The sequence below is a fragment of the Pyricularia pennisetigena genome, chromosome 3, assembly GCF_004337985.1.
Source record: "Pyricularia pennisetigena strain Br36 chromosome 3, whole genome shotgun sequence".
Lineage (NCBI taxonomy): Eukaryota > Fungi > Ascomycota > Sordariomycetes > Magnaporthales > Pyriculariaceae > Pyricularia > Pyricularia pennisetigena.
In genome coordinates, this window is record NC_043742.1 from 3,855,985 (window position 1) to 3,880,038 (window position 24,054).

The 24,054-nt window shown below is 51.6% G+C and overlaps 6 protein-coding genes across 6 annotated transcripts; 2 read left to right on the top strand and 4 right to left on the bottom strand.

Moving 5' to 3' along the window:
* Positions 1 to 1,534: 1,534 nt before the first annotated feature.
* Positions 1,535 to 1,828, bottom strand: PpBr36_02750 (uncharacterized protein; the record flags this gene model as incomplete). Its single annotated transcript, XM_029889928.1, has 1 exon — positions 1,535 to 1,828. The coding sequence occupies one exon, from the start codon at positions 1,826 to 1,828 to the stop codon at positions 1,535 to 1,537; it is 294 nt and encodes a 97-aa protein (XP_029753501.1).
* A 1,487-nt stretch (positions 1,829 to 3,315) lies between these two features.
* Positions 3,316 to 5,421, top strand: PpBr36_02751 (uncharacterized protein; the record flags this gene model as incomplete). Its single annotated transcript, XM_029889929.1, has 2 exons — positions 3,316 to 3,863; positions 3,981 to 5,421. The coding sequence occupies 2 exons, from the start codon at positions 3,316 to 3,318 to the stop codon at positions 5,419 to 5,421; spliced, it is 1,989 nt and encodes a 662-aa protein (XP_029753502.1).
* A 1,190-nt stretch (positions 5,422 to 6,611) lies between these two features.
* Positions 6,612 to 8,329, bottom strand: PpBr36_02752 (uncharacterized protein; the record flags this gene model as incomplete). Its single annotated transcript, XM_029889930.1, has 2 exons — positions 6,612 to 6,876; positions 6,993 to 8,329. The coding sequence occupies 2 exons, from the start codon at positions 8,327 to 8,329 to the stop codon at positions 6,612 to 6,614; spliced, it is 1,602 nt and encodes a 533-aa protein (XP_029753503.1).
* Positions 8,330 to 13,352: 5,023 nt separating this feature from the next.
* PpBr36_02753 (uncharacterized protein) lies at positions 13,353 to 15,334 on the bottom strand (the record flags this gene model as incomplete). The annotated part of the gene is made up of 2 exons (XM_029889931.1): positions 13,353 to 14,903; positions 14,978 to 15,334. 2 exons carry the CDS (start codon positions 15,332 to 15,334, stop codon positions 13,353 to 13,355), a joined length of 1,908 nt encoding a protein of 635 aa, XP_029753504.1.
* Positions 15,335 to 18,132: 2,798 nt separating this feature from the next.
* PpBr36_02754 (uncharacterized protein) lies at positions 18,133 to 20,366 on the top strand (the record flags this gene model as incomplete). The annotated part of the gene is made up of 2 exons (XM_029889932.1): positions 18,133 to 19,327; positions 19,420 to 20,366. 2 exons carry the CDS (start codon positions 18,133 to 18,135, stop codon positions 20,364 to 20,366), a joined length of 2,142 nt encoding a protein of 713 aa, XP_029753505.1.
* Positions 20,367 to 20,678: 312 nt separating this feature from the next.
* On the bottom strand, positions 20,679 to 22,115 carry PpBr36_02755 (uncharacterized protein; the record flags this gene model as incomplete). Its single annotated transcript, XM_029889933.1, has 1 exon — positions 20,679 to 22,115. One exon carries the CDS (start codon positions 22,113 to 22,115, stop codon positions 20,679 to 20,681), a length of 1,437 nt encoding a protein of 478 aa, XP_029753506.1.
* Between the last annotated feature and the right edge of the window lie 1,939 nt (positions 22,116 to 24,054).

The following is a 24,054-nucleotide window of genomic DNA, read 5'->3' on the forward strand; positions in this document are numbered from 1 at the left end:
AATTTATTTAATGGGATTATTTGGATAATAATAATATTATTGCGAATAATTATTGTAATTTGAAATATTATACTTTTCCCGTACCCGGTTTTTACCAGCAAAATAACATTTTTTATATGGTATAAAACCCGGTTTATATATTATATTTAGTTATAATATGGGATTCGTACAGGAATATTAAAAAATTTATAAATATTTAAAAACTATATAATAGTTAGAAAAACGAATTTATATAATAAATTTATATCACCAAAAATTTTGGTTTTGGCGTATAATTCCGGGAAAAAGTGCACGTGGGGGGAGGTATTTACCGCCGCGTTTACGGGATCGCAACCGAGGAAAAATACGTCGATTTGCTGGAAAAACGAGGAATATATAAACGTATTTCCAAGCATTGTAAATATACGATTTAATAAAATATATACGTAAATTTGCGGGGATTATAGTTTTTTTTATAATCGGATAAATAGCGTACAATATAATATTAACGTTATACGAATTGCTACAATATTAATATTACGTTTTTTATAATAAAATTTATATGTTAAAATTCCTTTTAATAAAGCAATTTTCCATATATAAATTTTAAACATTAATACCTGGTATTAAGGAAATAAAAGGTAAATATCGATGGGGTTAATGGGCTGGGTATGGAATACCGCCATAGGCGGATTAAAGGCGGCCTATATTAAATTTTTAATTAAAGGGATATATTAAAAAAGTTTCAACTTTATATAAAAAACCTATTAATTCCTATTTTTAACGATGTTTTTTTTTAATATTTTATATAATTATCGAATAATATGGGAATATTTATTGGCAAATTAACGAAAATACCGCTATAAGCGGCGAAAATCGACAAATTATCCTTAAACCTAAACCAAAGCGTTTTTTGGATGGACCCACAGGTACATTGCAAAGCCGCAATTGAGCCACGAAGTGGATCGATTGTGGAGCTCTGGGCTTCAGGGATGAGCCCTGAGATTAAAAAATACCGTTATAAACGGCGAAAATCGACAAGTTGTCCCTAAACCTGAACCAGAGCGTTCTTTGGATGGACCCACAGGTACATTGCAAAGCCGCAATTGAGCCACGAAGTGGATCGATTGTGGAGCTCTGGGCTTCAGGGATGAGCCCTGAGACTATCCCAAAATCCAGGGTTTTTCTCCTCGTACTGATTTAGTGAGGGCCGAACTAGTACTCAGGTGGGTGACCACTGGGGAATCCTTGGTGTTGTATGTTTTCTGACTTTTTTATTTCTTTTTATTCGCTTCTTTTTATGCATGCATGCTCGCATGCTCTGGTCAAACATTTCCGGTCGCTCAGGTGGCAGCTGAGTCTTTCCCTTACTACATCCTTGACATTTTCTAAGCTGTCGACGTCGTCCCAGAATGTGGGTTAGCGGTGAGTTCAGACTTTATGACCTTTGGAAGGAAATACTGACTTGCTCCCGAAACGAACTAGACTAGTTTTTCTCAATCTTAAGCGCCCGCCTCATGAGCAGGAGGCTATCGATCTCGTTGTTGGGTAGTTGTCAGTGCTCCCATGAGTACCTGAGAGTACGACCTTTTCGCCATCGGCCGCGGTTATGCGGTGGACGACGATGCGGAACTTTTGGTACGGCTGGAGCTTGCAAATATAAGCTCTCGGAGCCGGCCAGGTACAGTTTCCCCCTGAAGAAGCGGCGTCCGTGTTTTGCGGCGTGAACAGAAAATTTTGACAGCGCCCGCTGGTGGTGCAGGGCAGGTGTCCACAGAAATGCCAGCAGCACAGAACCGTTGAGCCGATTGCGATGGGTGGTGCCCTCTGTTCGGAGAATCAAATTCATTTCTCAAAGTTCTCGCTTGGCTGGCTACCATTTCCGCGGTTTTAGTACTGGTGTTTTGTCTCGAGAAAGCTCCTAGCTCACTCCATTTTACAAAGACTTTCTGATCCGGGCTTCCATCGCTTCGATGCAAGTCGAGCAACAATTCGTCATTTGCGCCTTTTCTCGATTATCGAATAATGTGCAGTTTTTGTTTCGGCTTCTTCAAGGCGCTAAACTCGGTTGTCCAAGGCACTGTTGCTTGAACTTCTCCGTACACTGATTTAGCGTGACCTTTTGTTCGGCGAAAAGAAAGAGAAAAAAAATTAAAAATTAAAAAAAAGAAAGTTGCCGTTAGTTAGGAACGCTGTTATATGAGCAAAATTAAACGAGACGTGCCGCCAACTAGTGCAATGACGAGGATATTCCACATAGCGGCAATGGCGATATTGCGAGTAGAATTCTATTTGTCTACATCAAAGCGAGGTGACGTGGGATGAAAGCCCTCAACCGGGATTTCTGCGACTGGATAAAATACGATAACAGTTCATCTAGCGCATCACATTAGCTGGTGGCAGGTCAGCAAATACGTGGATTTGACAATGATTTGATTACTTGGCAAGCATCCACGCAAGCCTGCCGCGGGTAGCGCTCACTTGGGGTATAAGTCGAGTCGACTGCTTACTTTTGAATGCAGCAGGCTACTTAGCCCGCCAACATAATCAACTATCTACAGTCTTTATTTACTACAAGGATTTATTTGTCTTTTATTCGTTGCTGTCACACTTTACACTTTTCATGATAATTTAGGCCTGTGGGGTCTCAGTGGGTATAAATGCACCCAACGTGACGGAATTTCAGGGCAAGGATTAGGTCTAGAGCTTACTGTACTGTACAACGAGGCTCTATGCTAACCAACCCTGAATGGACATAGATCAAATTATGCTATTCCAGCTGATATTTCATTAGGCGGCTGACAACGTGGCAGGTTTGATATGTTTAGAAAGATCTAATGCCGTTTTTTTTCCCCTGCATGTTACTAAGCCACAAAGCTAACCAACGCCTTCCTGATTTCTCGCATAGGGTCAAATGAAAACTATTGCAAGTAGGATTGCCGAGGTTTCTTTACCAATCTCACCTCAGCTATGATATGTTTTTCCGCCAGGATTTTCATCTATGATGACTCCAGGCAGCCGTGGGATCGCCCCACTGCCGGGCAACCTTGGGTAACCTGACCCCGCACGATGCGGAACTTTGGAACAGCCCGAATGCGATGGATGGTGATCAGGTAGTTGTTAGGTAGTTAGTTACAGGGCGTGGTAGCAGACATCTCCGGTCCAGCGGTGCAAGGTACCCTGCATGAAGCACGCACCCAACCTTATATAAACATATCTACCTAACCCATTTTAATTTTTATTTTTTTTATTTTTTTTTTATAGTTTCCTTATCGTCCCATCCAACATTTCGGCCGTCAAAGCACCAAACCATCCCCCATTCGGGTGTTAGCAGCCATGCCGTGGCCCTTTTCGACTCCTTACCCGCAACGCACCGGCGCCGAGGTCCACGGCCAGACGTTTGATTATGTCATCGTCGGCGCCGGAACCGCCGGCTGCGTCCTCGCCTCGCGGCTGAGCGAGCCGGATCCCGTGACGGGCCAGCGGGCAAGCGTCCTGGTGCTGGAGAAAGGTCTGGCGAGCGACTCGATCCTGACTCGGATGCCGCTCATGTCGCAAAATATGTTTATGGACTTTATGCAGGCCGTCCGCGACTCCTTTGCCGCCCCGCTGGACATCGCCTACGGGAAGCGCCTCAGGCTGTGGGCCGCCCAGGGCGTCGGCGGCTCGTCGCGCGTCAACGCCATGCTGCACACCAGAGGCACCCCCGGTGCTTATATAGAATGGGCCGACAGTATGGGCCTGACCGATTGGAGCTGGCACAAGGTCGAGCCGTACTTTATCAAGATGGAGACCGCCATTGAGCGTCCCAATGATCCGTCAAGAGGGCACAGTGGTCCAATCCCGCTTCGTCAGATGGAGCATAATTTCCGTTTCTATCCCTAGTGAGTCAGGACAGCCTTTTTTTTTACTCTTGGTGAAAGAATATAAGGGGAAAAAAAAAAAAAAACTTTTGAATGATGGCTGGCTCACCCAAGACTCGTCCGGGGGTGGTCCTTCAGTCTCGAAAAAGTCTTCAACGAACTGGGTCTTCCCACAACACATGACCCAAACTCACCCAAGGCACCGGCACAAGCCTACAAACACCTCGAGGTGGCCATCGACCCCAAGAGCAGACGAACCACGGCCTTCCGGGGCTACCTGAACAAGTCCATCGCGCTGGAGCGCCAGGATAACCTGACCATCTGCACGGGAGTGAGTGCGTCCAGGCTGGACCTTGACGCGGAAGCAGGACAGGTCAAGGGTGTTTACTTCCGCCCGGCCGGCAAGGCAAAGTCCAGCAGCGCTCAAGACCAGCAGCATAACAAGGCGACGGCGGCGGAGTTCTACGTCACGGCTCGTCGAGAAGTCATCGTCTGCAACGGAACCATCAAGACGCCGCAGCTCCTGCTGCTGAGCGGCATCGGACCAAAGTCCCACCTGGAAAAGGTCGGCATCCCCGTGGCCAGGGACCTCCCCGCGGTCGGCCAGAACCTAGCGGACCACATCTGCTTCCCCGTGCAGGCCAAGGTCGCCATGACCGAGTCCCTGCGCCAGGCCGAGCACTGGTTCTGGGCGCTGTGGGGCCTCGTGATGTACTTCCTCTTCAACCGCGGGATATTCTCGAGCTCCAGCACCAACTACGCCGCCTTCCTCCGCACCGCCACGGTCGACCGGGAGACGATGAAGGTCCAGACCAGCCCGGAGAACATGGACGCCACGGACGCGGCCAACACGCCGGACGTAGAGCTCATGATCAACGCCATCAACAGCATCGAGAACCCGATGCCGGGCTACCCGCCCATGCTGGCGATGCACACGGCGCTCCTCCAACCGCACTCGCAGGGCTCGCTGGAGCTGGCCTCGGCCGACCCGGACGCGCACCCCAACATCACGTACCCGTTCCTCGACGACGCGCGCGACGTGGCGACGGCGCGGACCGCGATCCGCTTCTCCATGCGCGTGCTGCACGGGCTCGCCACGAGCGGCTACCCGCTGCCCTGCGCCTTGGTGATCGCCCCGGGCGTCAACACGGAGCTGATCCAGCCGGCGCCGGGCCACACGCTGGCGCCGGACGGCAGCGGCCGGCTGCTGTTCAACGCCGAGTTCCGCGAGCCCGTGCCGCAGTTCGTGCGCGACTGCGACCGCGAGCACGGCCACGTCGAGCTGCGCGACGCCCGCGACGGCTGGCGCTCCGTGACCGACGCCGAGGTCGACGAGTTCGCCCGCCTCATCGGCACCTCGGGCGCCCACCTCACCTCCACCTGCCGCATGGACAACGATCCGCGCCGCGGCGTCGTGGACCAGCAGCTGCGCGTCCACGGCTTTGCCAACCTGCGCGTCGCCGACGCCAGCGTCTTCCCCAAGATCCCCGCCTGTCATACCATGGCCCCCGTGCTGATGGTCGGCGAACGGTGTGCTGATCTAGTCAAGGATGCTTGGAGGGATAGGAAGGAGAAGTGATGTTTTGGAATGGGTGAGTGTGTGTGTGTGAGAGAGAGAGAGAAAGAGAGCGTCTTGGTCTTGGACATGAGATAAACCACGGATTGTGAATAAATGGTTACATTTTTTGTACATTAAACAAATTACCGACCTTGAGTAAATGGTAGCTACACCTTTGTTGGTATAGATATGCTTGTTAACACTTATATATAAACGTGAAATCATCCCTGAGAAACAAAGGCTGTATTGCATCTAGACTTGATTGAACTGCACAGCCTCAACAACATTTCCTTTGTTTCAAGTCCAGCCCGCAGAGAGTATGCCAGTGGAGCAGACCAATAACGCTGGCCTACACGACTCTCCCCGTAGTCGCTAGGCTTTTATCTCCTTGCCAGTATCCCTCTTGGACCCTGTCTTGACTTGATACTGTATCCCGGAGCATCGACCTCACCCCGGGTTCGAAACAAAAAAAAAATGGGGGTCGGAGCAAACTCTCGCGGCCGGTTCTCCGGAGGAAACAAAGTGGGAATATACAGTCTCGGCTAAACACCCATGATATGCATATACAGAGTTGGGGGGGCTTGTATATTCGTGTATGATCTGTTTCCTCTTATGTATCACGGACAAGCAGCCCCTGCGTTCAGCTTTTGAGATGGTGTCGTCATATATGTGGTTATGCACTCCCGTCATCATTTTTGGGGGGCCTGTCAAAAATTTCAGTTTCATCGACAGACACAAATTGTTAGACCGAGGCATACCCAGCATTTACAATGTGCATGAGAAGAGTAATAATTTTTTTTATTAGATAGAAGGCAAGTTTTGTCGTAACGATCGTGGCTTGATATGATGCCCACACCATAGGACCCAGACTGCACCCCAGCTCAACCGGGACACAGTAAAAATGACCTTTTGTGATCAGAAAAGTGTGGGGCTCAAGCGACAAAGGGAGACGATGAGCAGGTCGACACTATCCACATCCTTTCATCCCTTTGCGGGAAAAAAAAAAAGTCATGTTTTGCCGAGAGCAGAGACAAAGCCTCGTTTGGTATCACATAGGGGCGGTTAATCCCCTTTATTTCTTAGAAGAGTTTGCAAGAGAAAAACGAATCAGACGATGATCGGTACCGGCGCGTACAAAACACGTCAGTGGCATGAAAAGACAAAAGAATCAAATGCAATCGACAAGGCGATGTAACCAAGAGGCGACAACTCTAGTTGGCGGCCTTCCTCGACTCGGCCCGCACAAGCTCGTCCTCGTGATCGGCCGTGTGAATCTCCTTCTCGATCTGGTGCAGGTCGGTGTGAGGGATCGCATTGTCGCCGTCGAAGATCTTGGCGATCTCCTCGAGAGTTGGGCCCCGGGTCTCGACGTAGAAGAACCACACAAAGATGAGCTCCACCGTGTCCCAGAGGGTGTAGAACAACATGAAGTTCCAGTGGTTGGGCATATTGTTCCAGGCGAGTTTGTTGGTTTGGCTGTTGCAAAGCAAGACGTTTGTTAGCATCACTTTTCTCATTCCTTTTTCTATGGGCAGAGTGTGACATGACGGTCCAAGTATCAGGGGCAGAAAAAAAAAAGATTTGAAACTCACTTTCCAAGGGCCAAGATAGCCTGCACGGTAATGTTCATGATCATCATACCCTTGGCACGAAGGTGGAAGGGAAGGACCTCGAGAGCGTAGGCGACCAGGAGACCCGAGAAACCAATGCCGTAGAAAGCACCAAAGATCCAGATGAAGACGATCTGTGCGTAGCCGGCGCCGGCGTTGGTCTCGCCCGAGTTCTCGTAGACGGCTCCGGTGATGGTCCAGCATGCGAACGAGCCGACCATACCGAACACGGAAACAAGGAACAGCGGGCGACGACCAAACCTGTCAACGTTCAAGGCAGCGGTGATAGTGACGATGAGATCAAAGACGGTCTTTCCGCAAGAGATGGCCAGCTTGGTGTTCTGGTCCTTGATGCCAGCACCCTCGTAGACAATGTCGACGTAGTTGGACAAGATGGCGTTGCCAGAGTATTGGGAGATGACACCGAGCGAGATGATGATTGCCAACCGCCATCGGTTGCCCTTGGTGCGGAAAAAGTCCATGTAGCTCGTGGCCTTGTCGGCGTTCTTCTCGGCGTTGATGACATCCCGGATCTCGCGGAACTCGAACTGAACGGTGGCGTTGTTGGTGTCGCCGCCAGCGTGCCACTTGGCGAGGACGTTCAGGGCCTCCTCGTTGCGGTCCTTGTTGACGAGGTAACGAGGCGACTCGGGGATCCACCAGATGCCAACAAGCTGGATGACGGAGGGCGCGATCTGGAGGAAGGTGATGGATCGCCACGACCAGTCGTTTCTGATCTGGGCAGTGCCGGCACCAATGGTGGCGACCAGGAGAGCTCCGAGGTTCCAGAGACAGTTGTAGATGGCAGTGACGGGGCCACGGTGCTGCGGGTGGCAGATCTCGGTAAGAAGCAGGGGCGACGACATCTGGGCGAGCGAGTTGCCGAAACCGAGGATGAAACGACCACCGAGGTACATCTCGTATCCGTTGGCAAAGGCAGTAACGCAACCTCCAGCCACCATGAGCGTGCAACCAGAGGCGATGGCGGTCCTTCGGCCGTAGGTATCGGCGACATATGGGGTGATGAAGAAGGAGATGATGGAACCAATGTTGAACATGTTGATCAGGATACCAAGCTTGTTGTCATCCTTGATGGCAACGTCGAAGAACGACTTCCACTCGTCGATCTGCTGCGAGACATTGAGCAGAGATCCGTCGTAGCCAGTTGTGGCCGAGGCAACCATGAGAACAGCTGCGCACACGTACAACTTGCGCAGATGCGGCTCCTTGTACCAGACGACATGCTCGAACCTGGGTGCCTCAGCCTGAGCTACCTCAAGCTCGGCAGTGCGAGTGCTGATACCGATGTTGGGAGCCATGGCGACGTCGATGGCCGGGTATCACTATGGGGTGGTGGGGTTGGTTCAAAAAAAGATTGAACAAGTGACAGCGAAGGGACCGTCTGATCCTAAGCAGCACGGATATAAGGAAGGAACCTTACTACCTCGCAAGGACGAGAGAACAAGAACGAGACGAAAGAGAAACTCAGACAGACGACTGGGAGAAATCGTGAGCCGGGATCGTGTCTCCTTATACATGAGAGGCCGCGAAGGGCAAGGGTTTCTGGAAGCCAACTCCGAGAGGACATAACTGGGGGAGAAAAAAAGGAGGGGCGTGTCTGTGGGAAACATGTCCAAGTCAAGGGGAAAAAAAAAAAAAAAAAAAAAAAAAAAAAAAAAAAAAAAAAAGCAGGGACAGGGGACAGGGGTCTGAATGGTTTTGGACGGATGTCTTTGATAGACTCCGGGGCATAACACAACATACATGACTGTATCCCAACCCGAAGTTGGGGTTGTGGAGTTGAGGGTGTGGGGTTGTTTGGTCCAGATTGGGGAACTGACGGGAAAAAGTGGACGGCCATGATTAACTTCCTTCCGCTGCTGCACAGAGTGATTACAAGAACCACCACCACACCAGTAAGCTGGGCGGGCCGGGCGATTGCAACAAAGGGTGGCATCGGTGGGAGAAGAGAGACCAGGGGTACGGATAAAGGGGAGCCCCGGTGAAGAATGTACTGGGCTCCACCGAAGGAAGCCAGTTGGTTTATGGAAATATAGTAGCTACACTCCATAACCAGGTGTCCAGATTCTCAACTGGCCTGACTAGGCAAGGCGAGAGGCGATTTAAAATTGGCCGAAGGTGCCTCTATAGGCTGCCTGATCTCGCTTGGTTGTGCGTTGCATTCGCGGTTGTACACCTGATGCAGACAGTGGCAACAAACTGATTATTTGCTGCTGTGATTCCACGCGGTTGGGGAACCAAGGGTTTGTGATGAGCCCAATCAGAGGCTTTCCCGTCTTTTTGGATATTTGGTGCTTGGTGGCAACCCCCGTGGATCGGGACCGTTGCCATTTGACACCACCAAAGAAATATGGTGATGGCTTAGATCAGAAACACAGATCGTACTACCGGTATTGTCTGTATTTTCAGAGGATCAAAGCCCATTGTGAGATTGTGAGGTCGAGGATTTTCCCCAGTCAAGTCCAGTTTCGCGGCTAATAAAGAGTACAGAGGAGAACGATCCATAAAATCAATATCCCAACTGAGCAATAGGCAGCCAGGGAAAGTCGGCATCTTCGCATCATAGACTAGACTCACCTGCTTCACCTACTTTTACACCGATCCTTGACACCGCGGAGTTGTTTGAACAAGTCGACCCTGTCTCTAGGAACAAACAGGAGCAACAGCCCGTCATTCCGTGAGCCTATTATCTTCAGCCTAACCACGAGGCTTCTTGGTTGCTTGCAAACGAGGCTACCAGACTCCAATAAAAATGGATTACTGTAGAACACGAGTGATGGATGGAAGGGAAAAGGGAGCCGAAGGCCACTGCCGCTTGTCCATTTTTGCCATGGCCAGTTAAGCTTACCAAGAAGGGCTTGATTGTGTCAAGAGATGCGCAGAGCCAAGGTCGTTAAAGCGTAATGTACATATGTGGAGATGTCAAATCATCCATTTTGCATGTTGGCGGTTTCTTGGCGGCCCCCTGAATAACTTTTTTTTTTTTTTTGCAGGGAGGGGGGGCAACCGGACATGGATCGAAATCATCCTGGTGTTAGGAATCTTTGTTGGCCTTTACTAGACCTAAAAAAGAAGAGAGCTGAAAGCAAAGAGTATAATCAGCACCCAAGGATAAAAATGAACCAGCCTCTGTCCTTCTGGACGGAGCAACCGGGGAAATGTGCCGCAAAATGCCTCCAATAGAACATGGTACCGAACTTGAGGTGGCTGGCTGACTGATTCGTTGTCGTGGCCTGGCGGGAGTGGGGGCGGGCAGTCGACCTGGGGAAGAACAAGGAATGTTTCGAGGTAGAACCGATCAAACGGTCAAATTTGGACATTCTGCTCCGAATGCAAGTCTTGGGTAGATAATGTATGGAATTGTAGTCGACTTTTATTTATTTTCCGAGGCAGACTCTGTTTTCTAGCATGACGGGAGCATTTTTTGTGTTTCGAATTATGATGAAGAGGTAACGATGAAGACAGAAGGACGACCCGACAAAGACGATCTACGATCAGCGATTTAGGTGGGTACCTTTACTTTGTTGACTCCACTTTTCAAATGCACTTTCCTCGAACAACCAGCCCAACCAGAAGTGAGGGAGGATTGGGCCTTGGTGTCCCGATACTCGTCACATCACAAGGCTATTTGAGTTTATGGCGCAAATATTTTCCTGGTAAAACCACAGAAGAAAGCCTGAGCGGTCCGTTCATTTCCCAAGTGAAGAAAAAAAGTTAAGACCCCAGGTTCTTTGCACCTGGGCAGGTAAGCACCTACTGTTCCGATCTCGCTTTTGCGACAAACGTACGACGAATAATGTCCTGCATCACAGCTTTAGCCGCCCTTGCAGCGTAAACAGTAGGCGCAAACCATTATTTAATCTCCTGACCAAAAGACGCCCAAAAAAAACAAGGAATATCATATGATCCCGTTGATAATCGTCAGATAATAAGCTGGAAGACAAGGGACATGAAAAAAAAAAAGAATAACATTTCTTTCATTCTGGCTAATTAAACCTTTGCGACACTGTAATGACGGGATGAACGGCGCAGCAAAAAGTGTGCTGGAGAGACAGTTCTGGTGAACAGGTAAAAAGACACAAGACATCCTTCCACTATTCGATTCAATGCGAGCCCCTGTACCCTGAACCCTGCTACCGAACTCCAACGACATCCTCCCCCAACCCACTGGGCCGTCGCTATGGAGAATCAGAATGTGCGGCCAAAAAGACATTATATCCAACGACGTTTCCGTGCTTTACTACCCCCAATGCACGCATTAGTCATTCTCTATTGGACTCAAAACCACAAAATCGTGACTCGCTTCCATTGGCAAGCTTAGAATTTACAAACAACCAGTCGTGCGCTTTCCCGTTGCAGCTGAAAAAACGCGCGTTGCATGAGGTGGAGATCTAGAACTGAAGGAACTGTGCCGCCAGATGAAGTCACTACAGTACCCTGTGAGGTGGGGGTGCGATTTCATCGGCAACAAGGGAAGGATTCCGAAAGATGTTGGTCAGCTAAGCCCCCCAAGGTAAGGGAGCATTCGGGCCCGGCTTGCCTTTGCACCACATTGATGAATCGAGCTCTCTCCTCCACGAGTCCGTACGTACGGTAAGCGAGCTTCTCGATCTCACCGTAGGGTTGGTTCATGTGCTTGCTCTTTTCCGGATCCTTTGATCCTCGGCCCCTTTTATGCTATCTGTCACATTTTTTTTTCTTTGTTCTTTTAGCTCGCTTTTATCCATTCCCCACGGGGAAAGGGAAAAAAAAAAAAGACAATGGTTCCAAGACCAACAAGCATGATCACAATTCTGCCGAAAGGTTGGACGCGTTCCGCGTTTAATTGGATCAAAAGGCAGCAAACTCATACTATGGGTCCAGATTCTTGCCTTGTCCATGCCAACGCGCCAAGCCGCCACCATCCCATCCCTAACTAGCAAAGTTCCCGGGGCACTTTAGGCTAAAAGCGCATCTCGCTTGGCATTTACCCGGGACTAGCCTTTTGTCTTCGACCTATCTTCTTTTGGCATTTCCTGCTCCTATTTTTTATATTTTTTATTTTCTCTCTCTTTTATTGGTCTTGTCTCCTTCTCCCACCGCATCTCTCGAAAATGACCAATCGCTTGGTCAAGACAAGAAAGCTTTGGCAGGCACACGATCAATATCTGACCTCCAGACCACACGTCGTTCTTTACTTTCGTAGTCCAGACCTAGAGTAGAACCTTATTACTGGGTGTATTGGAAAAGGCCCACCAAGACGACCACGCGACTTGAGAAACCCTCTTCCCCTCTCCCCTGGCGCTCACCGTTGTTCGCCAAAGCAGCTGAGTTTTGCTCTCTCTCAGTGTCAGACGTCTTAATTTCCCCGTGGCTCGGCGGCACGTAGCCGAGGGCGGCTGTAGACCTGCATACCAGCTGTATGCACTATCAAATAGACAAAAAGGACAAGAAAAGAAAATATTTTAGTCTCGAAGCAGGCTACAACCAACATAAGCCTGGGCGGCTGTTCCCTGTGGACCCGCCCTCTGAGAAAGAATCATCGTAGTGTTGGTGAATATGAACTTGACCCATCGTGCCGGATACCCGAAAGCGAAACAACGGTTGTCGTCCGTGCCGCCGGGCAAAGGTTGTTGAAAGCTCGTGATGACCTACCCTGATGAGCTCTACCTCATGGTTCAAGGAGAGAGAGAGAGAGAGTCTGGAACATCGAGGTTCCTGCAGACTTGGAAACAAGCAAAAGAGTCTCGACCACTAGAGACACCGCCCCTTCGGTTACAGCCCTACCAAGCCGCCCGGCCCCGGACTGCACCACTGGGTTTCGACCATTCTAGACTCGAAGATTTTTTCCAAGACTAATAAGCTGCTCGCTTCTCGTTCTGGCCCGAAACCTCCAAGACTTTGGAGGCAGGAGGATCACTCGCTTGGCGTGTTGCTTGGTTCGCCATTTTACCAAAGAGTAAGCCCGACTGGGTGGTGACGCGGTATGTGGGCTGTTGCCGTCGTCCCCATTTTCCCCCGGCCTGTACGTGGAAGCTTGGTCGTCTGGGGCCGCGTCTTGATACCCCAGGATTCCCGTCTATTTCCCGGACAGACTTATTTATTCACTTGCCAAGCTACGCCAGACCTCGGCTTGTAAAAGAGCCAAGATGATATCGTGGGTAGAAAAGATACATTTATCATTATGCGTACAAGATGAGCAAAGGTACAATATGGACAAGAAGATATGTACAAATTAAAACAAACAAAAAAAGGCTTGCACTGTAAGCCTCCCCCACCTGGTACTTATGTTCCAGAGCCAAGCCGCAAGACATTGTCGAATTCACCTTCTACCAAAGCCATCTAGCACACGCCAGTGGGGATGGTCTTGCTCTCGACGCTCCTCTTGCTCGAGGCGTACCTGGCACCGCTGCCCAGACCCCTCTTGGCGAAGGCGGTCCAGAGCTCGCACTTGTTGGCGCCGCCGGTGAGGGCCTGGTCGGCGTCGATGATGGCGTCGCGAGCCTGGACAAAGTTGGGGTTGCAGGGCTGGAGCGCCATGCCGTCGAGGACGAGCTTCTGGGCGAGGAAGTTGCCCGAGGTCGGGACGCCGTTGGCGTCAAAGGTCGGGAAGGTGGACACCTGGAGGCCGTGCTTGGCGACCAGGCCCCAGAGGACCTCGTACAGGATCGTGGCCCAGACGTTGCCGATGGGGTGCACCGAGCTGAGGCTGTTGGTGGTGGCGTAGGTCTGGGGGTTGCGCGTGAGCGAGGTGCTGTACGGGTAGGCGCGGATGCCCTTGGGGTCGTTGTTGACCCATTCTCCCATGGGGTAGTCGGTGTTGGCCGTGTCGTTGGGCTTGATGCGCGCCGCCGTGGCGAAGAAGTCGGACCAGCCCTCGCCCATGCCGCCCGACTCGAGGGCGTTGAGGCAGCCAGAGTTGGCCGGTCCACCGGTCAGCCGGTTAGACAGACCGTGGGTGTACTCGTGGATGACCACGCCGGCCTCGAGCGACGAGTCGCGCTGCGGCGTGCTCTTGGTCCAGATGAACATCCTCATGCGGCCGTTCTGTCCATCGGGAGGAGTGGCAAAGTCGGCGTTGTTGGTGAAGGCGCCGTCCTGGGTGTTGAGGATGACCTGGTCGTTGGCGACGCCGCCCTTGCCGTTGTTGTTGACCTGGAAGTTTCCTGCTGCCTCGGTGAAGCCGAGCTTGTACAGCAGGTCGTGGAACACGTTGGCCGTGTAGAACAGTTGCGTGGCCGAGTAGTCGACGTAGGAGCTGGGTGGCGACGAGGCAGGGGTCCACGGGTAGCTGAAGATGGAGTCCGGGTTGGTGGGGCGGTAGTTGTTCAGGTACGCGGTGCCACCGCTAGGGTTGGACTGCGCGATGGCGTTGTTTCCCCGAGTGGTGGTGTAGGTGGTTGTGCCATCACTGAGCCAGCCGAATGGCGAGGCCGTCTTGTCCCAGGGGTCCGTGACAGTAACGCGGGCCGCGCCCTGCTCAATGGGGTCGTTGGTACCCCATGGGAAGACCTGGAAAGAGGCGTGCGAGACGTAGTCGACAACGCCGTGGATCTGCTCCTTGTTGCTGGCGTCCACATACGACAGCAGCCAGTTGTCCTCAATGTCTGTCTCAACCCTCCATGTCAGAGCCAGGCTGTCGTCCTTGACAAGGTAGACAAGGCGAGCCTCAGGGTCCGAGACAGCACCAGATGTGCCCTTGAGGGTGTAAGTCTCAGTGCCCTCCTTGGCCTCAGCCTTAGCCTCGCCGGTGACGGGAAGCTGAAGGACACTGGTAGCACCAGCAAGGGCTACAGTGGGGTCACTGAAGTCCCTCTTCTTCAGGGGGCTCTCCTCGGGGATCTTTCCGGTGAAGAAGCTGTTGCCGTAGCTGAAGACCTTGCCATCACGAATCTTGATAGAAACATATAAGTTAGCCATCCGAGTTATTTAGTTTTTTTCTTTTTTTTTATTCTTGTCATACTTACATTGACGTTGAAGTCAGCGTTGTCAATGTCAATCCCGTGAGCGGTTTGCTTGAAGTTGACATGGGCGACGCCGTTGGTGCCGACGTAATGGTCTCCCACAACGCGGAACTCAATACCAGGTGCAACACTCTTGACGAGATCGGTAGCCACCTCAACGTAGTTGTCGTTGGAGACAAAGGACAGGCTCATCTGATCGGGGACCTCGTCCTTGGGGACGTACTTTGCCGTGGGTTGGAGACGGAAAGCATCCAGGTCAACGGCACGGCGCTCAACTCCATGCCTGGCCTTGGTGTGAGGGTGTGCGACAACAGTGACGGCCGCGACACCCAACAAAGCAAGCGAAAGTGAATACCTCATGGCTGCGATTGAAAGTTCGTAGCGCTAAGTAACAGCGAAAGGAGCTAGAGCTGGGCTGAGGCTGTAAGAGGCAATGAGCAGGACGGGTTCGACCTTGTAGCTCGGCGAGGGAGGCTTGTGGGAGGATGAGGGGGGAAAAGGTGAAGAGGAGTATCTGAAGAACGGGCTACGAGCATCTTATACACGAGTAGATGGATCCATCTCCAAAGATTTCCTTCCTATACGGGGAACTTCAAGAACAAGACCCTTGTCGACTGTTTACAACTTCCTCTTCTGAAAGAATGTGATGCACACCTTGGAAGAATGGCTTTGTCAGTAACCACATGGTCCCACGGTCCCCTGACAGGCCCCTTTTGTTACTATGAGCTACTCCACGGCGGCCTTCAGATCCTCGAAATAGAAGGAGGAGTCAGAAGCAAAGACTTGCTAGATAATTGAGTCCCCCCTGGAGCAACCACAATAAGCCGAGTAGCCAGGCCTGACGAAGTGGCATGGGTTGTAGAGGGTGGGCACAGGCCTTGGCAATGCTTGATGCTCGTATGCCCAAGATTCAACAGGGAAGGTTACTTTTGCTTAGGCGTCGTGTGATAGGCTCGAGCTAGAAGCGCTATAAGGACACATGAATGACAGGAACAACATTATGGTAAGCTAATTGGTTCGGTATGGCTGCCGTCCTCCCTCCAAAAATTAGGGGCACGACCTGCTAATTTGCACCTCATTCAAGGAACTTTACGAGAGAGGTAAGAAAAGGAGAAGATATGTATGTCCATTGAGTCAGGCATGTTGTAAGCTTGTATTTGCTCCAGTTGTCACCTCTTGGCGGTTGAATGTGGCAAGTAGAACAAGATAAGGGTCCATCTAAAAGCGGAGAATCGGTTAGTCCGAATGCTGTCCACTCGGAGAAAGCAAATGTTACGGTGGAAAATAAACAGGAGAGAATGCTGGTCTAGAGTTGTCGACTGCCATCCAGAGACTGCAAGCTTATCTAGCAGCTGCAGAAGAGTTGAGATGGGTGGTATATTGAAAATGCAGTCATCAATAATGTCTTTCATCTAGACAGTTCCAAACATCTGGCTAACATTGATGTCTTAAGGCGTGCAAGCAACCATCTCGGGTGCAGTGGCAAGATACGAGAGCCTTGCAAGCCTCGTTGGTTGTTATTGCAAGCATCCATCGACCCCCGGATTACCTCGGGTCGGGTGATGGCGAATGCGGCACTTGTTGATCTTCAGAAGAGCACATTCCCAATGGAGATGTGGGGTGGCAGACAGGTGAATGGGAGGTGGAAATACCAATCCGCACAAGGCCGTATTAGTGCGTAGTATCAGGGCAACATCATAGGCAGGGTGCAAAGACCTTCCCAAAGCAGCCCTACAGTCCGATGATGCCATTTGCTGAGTGGGCTTTGCGTAAGCCGGTAGGTGGATAAGCATTGTCTTGGCAATTGGGGAACGATAATTATCTGCCAAAGCGGCGATATTAAGATAGAGAAAGTAATAAGCAAATCAGCATCATGTAAGGAGGTGCCTGTCAAAAGGTTTAATGTCGAACCCAGGGAGGTGATTACTTTGATACCCCGGGTTCAGTAAACGGTAAAGAGCGGGAAAATCATCGTTCATCGGGGGGATTGCGGAGCCGTGTGGATATCAAGACGGCATATGAGAGGCGAAGCACGGACCGCAAGAATTTCAAAATATCAATTGAACTCTGGCGATGATGTCTTGAAGAACGAACGATGAGATTTTTGCTGAAAAGAAGAGAAGAAAAAAAAAACAGAAACAATCGCACACATGTTCCAATGGGGAAGGTGTCAAGGCGGAAGGGATCCAGTGTGGCTTTACACCACATGTACACTTGGGCGACAAGCAATCATCCAAGGAAAAAAAGGCGTTCAGATGGCGGATGGGATGGCAGACCAATTTCAGTCACGAGACTAGGCACGTGGGGACGACCTCCCGCTCGTCCCTATCGATAGCCGCCTCGGGTCGGACCCTTATGCGGGGACAGGTGATTTGGAACACGTTAGGCAGGTGGCCCTACCCGTCCTGACTTGCCTTGCTTGTTCAGGTGCAAGCTTGAGCTGTGCAGTTTGGTCAAGCTAGGCAGGAGCTTGGGAGGATGCTTCTGCGTTTTAGTTTGCGGGATTCAAGTAGCTTCAGTACATAACACTGCGCCCTAAATTTCGCTCCTGTTCTATTTTGCAAATCTCAACTCGACCAAGCCCATTCTGTATTGCTCTCACAGTGATTACAATAACGTTCATCAACGCTTGACAGCATCCTTGGGGCTGTGCTCCCGGGTCTCTGAAACAATTGGCCAGGGTCGTGTTATTTTTGCGATTCGTCAGTGGCCTATTTGGCGCTTCAGGATGCAGCTGAAAGGATGCATGCGTCGGAGGGCCACAATGTCGCGCCTACTGAGGCCGCTGAAGATGCCCCCTGGGCTGGGAATGCTCAGAACAGCATACCAGTATCCTTCCAAACAAGTGAGCTGAGCCTTTCAATTGTCCACTGGTCGTTTTGAATCTTTCCTCTAATCGAATTGGGTTTCGAAGGAATAGGTTCCGGCCCCTTTCTCGTCTCCTAGGTGGCATTGAGCCACACAGCCTTACCGAGCTAGTCTCCACTGGTCAACGACGTCTCGAGCTACAAACCAAGATCACCCTTTGACCCGAACGACTTGACGCAATTGTCACCGTATGATGTGAAGCGCAACGCCTAGCAACCTCTTGAATTTCGAGACACTGCGACACTCCGACACCCGAAACCCGCCGTCGAACGACGCTCCAATCGCAAAGAATGGCCAACGCTGATGCGAACGCCGCTAACGGCGGCGATGCTCCCGATCCAGAACTCTATGTAGCAATAGCCTCATTGGTAATCGCTCTGGTTGCTCTCCTGGGGACTGTTTTGCAAGTTCTCCAGCAGTATTACGCATCAGCGACGGGCTTCTCGAATTGCGACGAGCGCGTCATGGGCAAATGGTCAGATAGCAAAAGACGAGTCTTCAGATGGAAAGAACTTCGCTTCGAGGTCCAATTCGAGACGCCAGTAATCTTTGTATGCAAGGCGATCAACCAGAACGGCCCAATTAAAGAAAAGCCAATAGAACACATCGATGGAACTCTGAAAAGCCAAGAGAGGACCAAGACGGATCCGCTGGAGCCACACAAGAGCGAGGCCCGGCCTGGGTTGGGATCCAAGCCTGCTTCATTGGTGAAGATACCCTCTTTGGGGTTTTTGGACGAGAGAGTTAGGAAGCGAAAAAATGGGACATGGAACTCGACACGGACCGACACCAACCTGAGTGCATCACCCAAAGCCGAGTCGGCAAAACGCATCCATACAGCAGACAATGAGAAAGCAACATGGGTTCACCTATTGTCCGAGTTCCAGCGCATGGAGCTCGAGTCAACTACATGGATAAAATCGGAACACAAATGGCATGCAGACAGGAACCAGCTAGGCCCGCGGCAAGAATCGCCCTTTCACGAGCGCGAGTTGGTCGTTGCGGTGCAGGCCAAACCGCGCAGTTGGGATACCATGCCGTCAAACATCAAGAAGCCGTACGCAACCAGCACAGTGTGTCATATCATTGAGATTTCTGCAATGTTGGGTCTTCACTGGAAAGAGTTTGATCGTTCCAAGGACAAGTATCGCGCCGAGGGAAATGGCTACTTGCTCACGGGAAGCCAGGTTCCCGATCTGGGTATCATGTTCATCTTTCAGATCTACGGTAAACATAGCTTCCGTGACGGCCGCATTGTTCCTTCGGAGCTGGTAAAAGTCTTTTCATTCGGCATTGTTCCTACAATATACTCCAAAGCCAAGCAGATGCCCGTAGATTTTGTCACGGATGAGCCAGAAGACCTTGAATATCTTCTTCTAGGCAGCCTCAACGAGTTCGCCGAGACCGTGGCTTCTTTCGGCTGTAACACTCGTACCGCTGACATTCTGAGGGATGACAAGAAAAAACACGGTCACTTGTTTCCTAGTAAGCGAATTCCCCATGCTTTTCTTAAGATCGCCCGCCTTTTGCAGCCTCTTTGTTGACATTTAAAAAAAAAAAAAAAAAAAAAAATGCAGTTGCTTTTGAAATCATGGGTATGCTGTCCAAGACTCCACACATCTCAGGTTTGCCGTTTCGAGTGGTTCCAAACCCCACGGTGTATACCTGGGATAAGAGGTTTTTTGACCTGCGGAGGCTGCTGAACGAGTTCCATCGGTCGATACATAACGAGGATCTGATGCCGACAGACAGCTCGTCAGTTTCCGCCCATATCAGAGAGCTGCGGAAATACACTGCAAGAGTCTCCCAAACCCTCACAAGGCAGTGGGAAGATTGGAAAAGAGAAAAGGATGTCGGTCGCAAGCCAGATCGCAACGAGCACCACCTCACTTTTGATTCCTGCGACGAGTTGCAGGCAGCTATCCAATGGTGTGACGATTTCCTGAAGATGCCCCGCAATCGAGAGTGCGTCAAGGTCGTTCTGCGCGAGCACATTCAAGAAGTGCTGCGGATCGTCAACGACGAGGAAAAAGTGGCAGTCTCACAGCAGGATGCCGTTGCGGAATTCAAGGCCAAGCGAGCAAGCATGCACGCCAACCACGGCGGCGGCAGGACGCACTCGGGCGTCGTGCAGCTGAGTGCTGCTTCTCCAGAGCAGAGGCATCACGTCTTTATGGAAATCTACTTTGGCGAGGTTCGTCCGCGTGTGGTAGAGAGGGCCAGATTGAGCCTGAAAAGAACTGAAACCTCCATTCAGATAAGAACCGACTCTGCGAATGAGGCGAGCCCAATATCCCAAATGCCTCCATCCACACGAAATATGATGGAATCTCCCCTTCAGCAACAATCGGCGGAGATGCAAGATCCTAAATTGTTATCTGAGATTCGCTCATCCGAAGTCTGGTGCACTTTGGTGTTTCGCATGCTTTGCTGGCTGCGGCTTCACGATTTCCACAAGGATGATCGTCAAATTTCGAGCAAGAGTGAGCTTTGTGGGAGTCGATTGCCCGTCTACATTGGTTAGTAGCTGATGTGCATTGGCTTCTCGCTGGCTCGGTTCTATGTTTGCCGAGGGTGACATGATTATGACGTTACCTAGTACATATCTAGTCGGTTCTACATAACGATTTATGATGATGATCTTGCTGTTTCCCATCTATTGACGTGTTGCATTAAACATTGCAATTACCCCTACGCTTGAGAGGTTTGTCAAGTTCATTCTAAAGAGAACAACAAAAGAGAAAAAAAGAAGAAAAAAAATCAACAAAGAAGAGACAAGCTACAATCACGCTGCGCTAAGTTGAGCAGAAAAATCAGAAATTCAAGGCCATCTTACCTAGGCGAGGCGCTGGGAATCATATTGCCGGAACATGGCATCCAACTGTCTCAACCTGACGATGCCGTCCTGTATCCTGGGCCAGTCGTCGTCCTCAGCCACCCTCAAGGCTTGACCGGTTCCGATGCCACCAACAGCACTACTGTAGCCGTTGTTACTGTTCAAGACAGCCTCTTCCCGCCGCCTCGTCTTCTCCCACCACCTACCAAACCTCTCGTACAGGTGAGCGACGTTTCGCGCCCGCACCGGCAGCGCCAGCTGCCAGTCCTCCCAGTCCCAGTGGACGTTGATGACCTGGTCGTTGAGGAAGTCGTGGACGCGGATGGTGACGTGCTCCAGCTCGCCGTCGGCCGCGTACGAGTCCGAGTGCAGGCACGGCCCGCTGGGGCTCGTGATCATGATCTCGCCCCGCTCGCAGTTGATGGTCCACGCCAGGCCCGGCTGGCCCTTGAACGGCGGTGCGGTCCTGTACGTGACGGATAGAGTGGCGTCGGGCGTGGCGTTGTGGAATCCCGCCAGCTGCCCATGGAGGACGACGAGATCTGGCACATCGGCCACCCCACCGCCACTCCCTTTCTCGTCTGCATCATCGCCGCCGACCCGCGCCGCGACCCCTGGCTGCTGAACCTGCATGCGGCACCTTATGGTCCCGGCCTCGAACTCGCCCAGTACCTCGTGCACGTAGTCGAGCGTGTGGGTTAGCGGTGAGCCGACAACGCCGCCGCCGCCACCACCACCACCAGCCAAGCGACCCGCACCACGACCCCGTGCCGTCCTGCTCGGCCCAGCGTGTTCGCGGCGCTGCAGAGTGCCAAAGGCGCGCACCTCGCTGCTCAGCACGCGGCCGACCCTCCCCGAGTCGAGCATGTCCTTGACCTTGCGCACGACGGGGCTCAGGCGGCCCTGCAGGCCGACGATGCTGTTGTTACTGGCGGCGCCGGGGAACGAAGGGCTGGAGCAGTCGCTCCCGGCGACGCTGCCGCTGGGCGACGTGCCGTCGCACTCGGCGGCCATCTGCACGGCGGCCGCCAGGCTCTCGGCGATGGGCCACTCGACGTAGACGGCCTTGCCGGCACGTAGGGCGGGAGCAGCCGTCTTGGCGCGGCTGCTGTTGCCGCCGCCGCCGCCGCCGTCGTCGTCGTCGCCGTCGTCTTGGTCGTCTTCACCCACGACCCCGGTGCAGCAGACGACGAGGTCGACGTCACCGTCGGCGGCCAGATCGGTCGCGTCATCGTACGCCTTGACCGTGTCGGGCAGGCCGTGGCGCGCCCGTGCGGCCTCGGCCGACGCGACCGTCGAGTTGCAGAGCGCGACCACCTCGTAGCGTGCCCGGCCCAGGGGTGAGAGCAGGTAAGGGAGGTGGGCGTCCTGGGCCCACGATGTCTTGGCGGTCGCTGACAGGCCTACAAGAGCCACTTTGATGTGGCCGGCCGCCATGGCTACGGGCGGAAATGTTGTTTTTTTTTTTTTTTTTTTCGTCCTTTTTTTTTCTCGTCCTTTTTTTTCCTTTGGCTTTTTCCGGTCGGGTGATTCAACTTGTTCCTTATTTTGTTCTTATTTGAACCAGTGCAAAGGTGATTTTGTCTAAGTAGTCAACAAGTTTGCAACACTAGGCCGGGAATGATTTTGCCCCTACAGAATTTCGGAATAGGGGGGACAAGGGGATGTAGTCTTTTTTTTTCCAGGCTTGGTTAATGCTTATTTTCCTTGGATTGTTTTTTTTTTTCTGTTTCGTCAATACTCCTCCTTTTGCTCGTCGGAAGATGATCAGATCCTGTTGAATTCTTGGATTGGTACGGTGGCGAGTCCTCCCCTCCCCCCCAAAATCGAGGGGGGGCCCGGGTGCAGATCACTAGTGACGCTACGCACGGCGCCGGCCCCAGACGAACAATATATCATTTCATTAGGTAACACTCTAGCTGCCCCTAATGGCCACAAGAAGAAAGTCGAGAGCGTTGTGCACCGGGAGCTTTTCTTTTTCTTCTCCAAATGCTAAAGAAGCCCCATAAACACCTTACCCGACCAAAGCAACAAACAAACAAACAAAAAAAAAAAAAAAAAAAAAAAAACGGTTGTGGACTAATGCCGTTCGGAGAGCGGGTGATTGCAATGGAATTTGACAATTTTACTTTGATCATATGGGCCCACGCAGGTACACTAGTCGGTCTAGGTACCTCGACGAACTGGGAGGTCTCTTGGTCTGCAACAACCGCCCGTCCTCTGCCGTATTATTTTCATTCGTGTTACTATGACGTACTACAGATCAGCCGCATAGGCACAGAACCCCAAGTCAACGATCAGGATCAGACACGACAGAAGAACATGGCCTTTGTCACTGCGCATATGTCCATCGTATCGTTCGCAGCCTTGCTTTCGCCAAGGCCCACGAGCAGCTGCCATCCCATCCCAACAAAGCAGGACTGGCACACACATACACACACACACACACACACCAAAGCTACACATCAACCGTTCGCAGCCACAAGCGTGATGGGCCGGCTCGAAGTGCACGCCAAAAAAAAAAAGATCACTAACTAGCCAAGAACTGATTTACGGATTACGGTCAGACAATGCACAATGCGAGACTACCCAGATGAACGATGAACAGCCCACAGGAGTGCTACGCTTTTGTAAGCAAACCTGCAACACTGGCGTGCATGCCCGCAACTGTGTCCGCTGGACTGTCATCTTTCAGAAGTCTACGATATCTGTACATTGGCACTCGAGAGAACTGTCTCATTCCTGCATGCAGACAATTAGTGCTAGCAGGTAATTTGGGAGAATATCCGCCGCTACAGCTGGGGGATATTAAGCCGAAGAATGGAAATTTCCAAACCTTCCACCCCGTTGCCGGCAGCTAGATTCGCCATCCCCCCCTTACAGGAAATGATATTACCGTTAACGTAGGCATTAGTTCAGCAGCCAATCAGTCTATGATGGCTCCTCCTCCCAAGCTGCTTGCACCTCAACCCCAGAGCACGAACCGACATCAGGCCTCAGCCTCGTGTTCTGGAAGTTGTGGTATGGCTGGACGCGCGCACGGAACGTTATACGAGCCCGTCTTGTGCTTGCCAGCAAAGGTCATGTTGAAGCTAATCGGCGGTAACCGTCAAAACTTCTGGACCTGTGCGTACGCTAGGCAGTAGATCCTTCCAAAAAAAAACCGTCCTTCTAGACCGCCACTTACTCTGGGACCGTGATCAACGCGAGGAAACTACTGCTGCAAATTGCCTGTTGGGGAAGTCTTGCGAACCCAAGGGCTAGGGCTTGTGATGTAGCTACTGGGCTTCTCTCACGCCTGAGACCAGTAAACCAGAATTGGCCATGGCGCTGCTCGATCTGATGAGAGTAATTACGCTTGTTCCGTAGGTTGTCA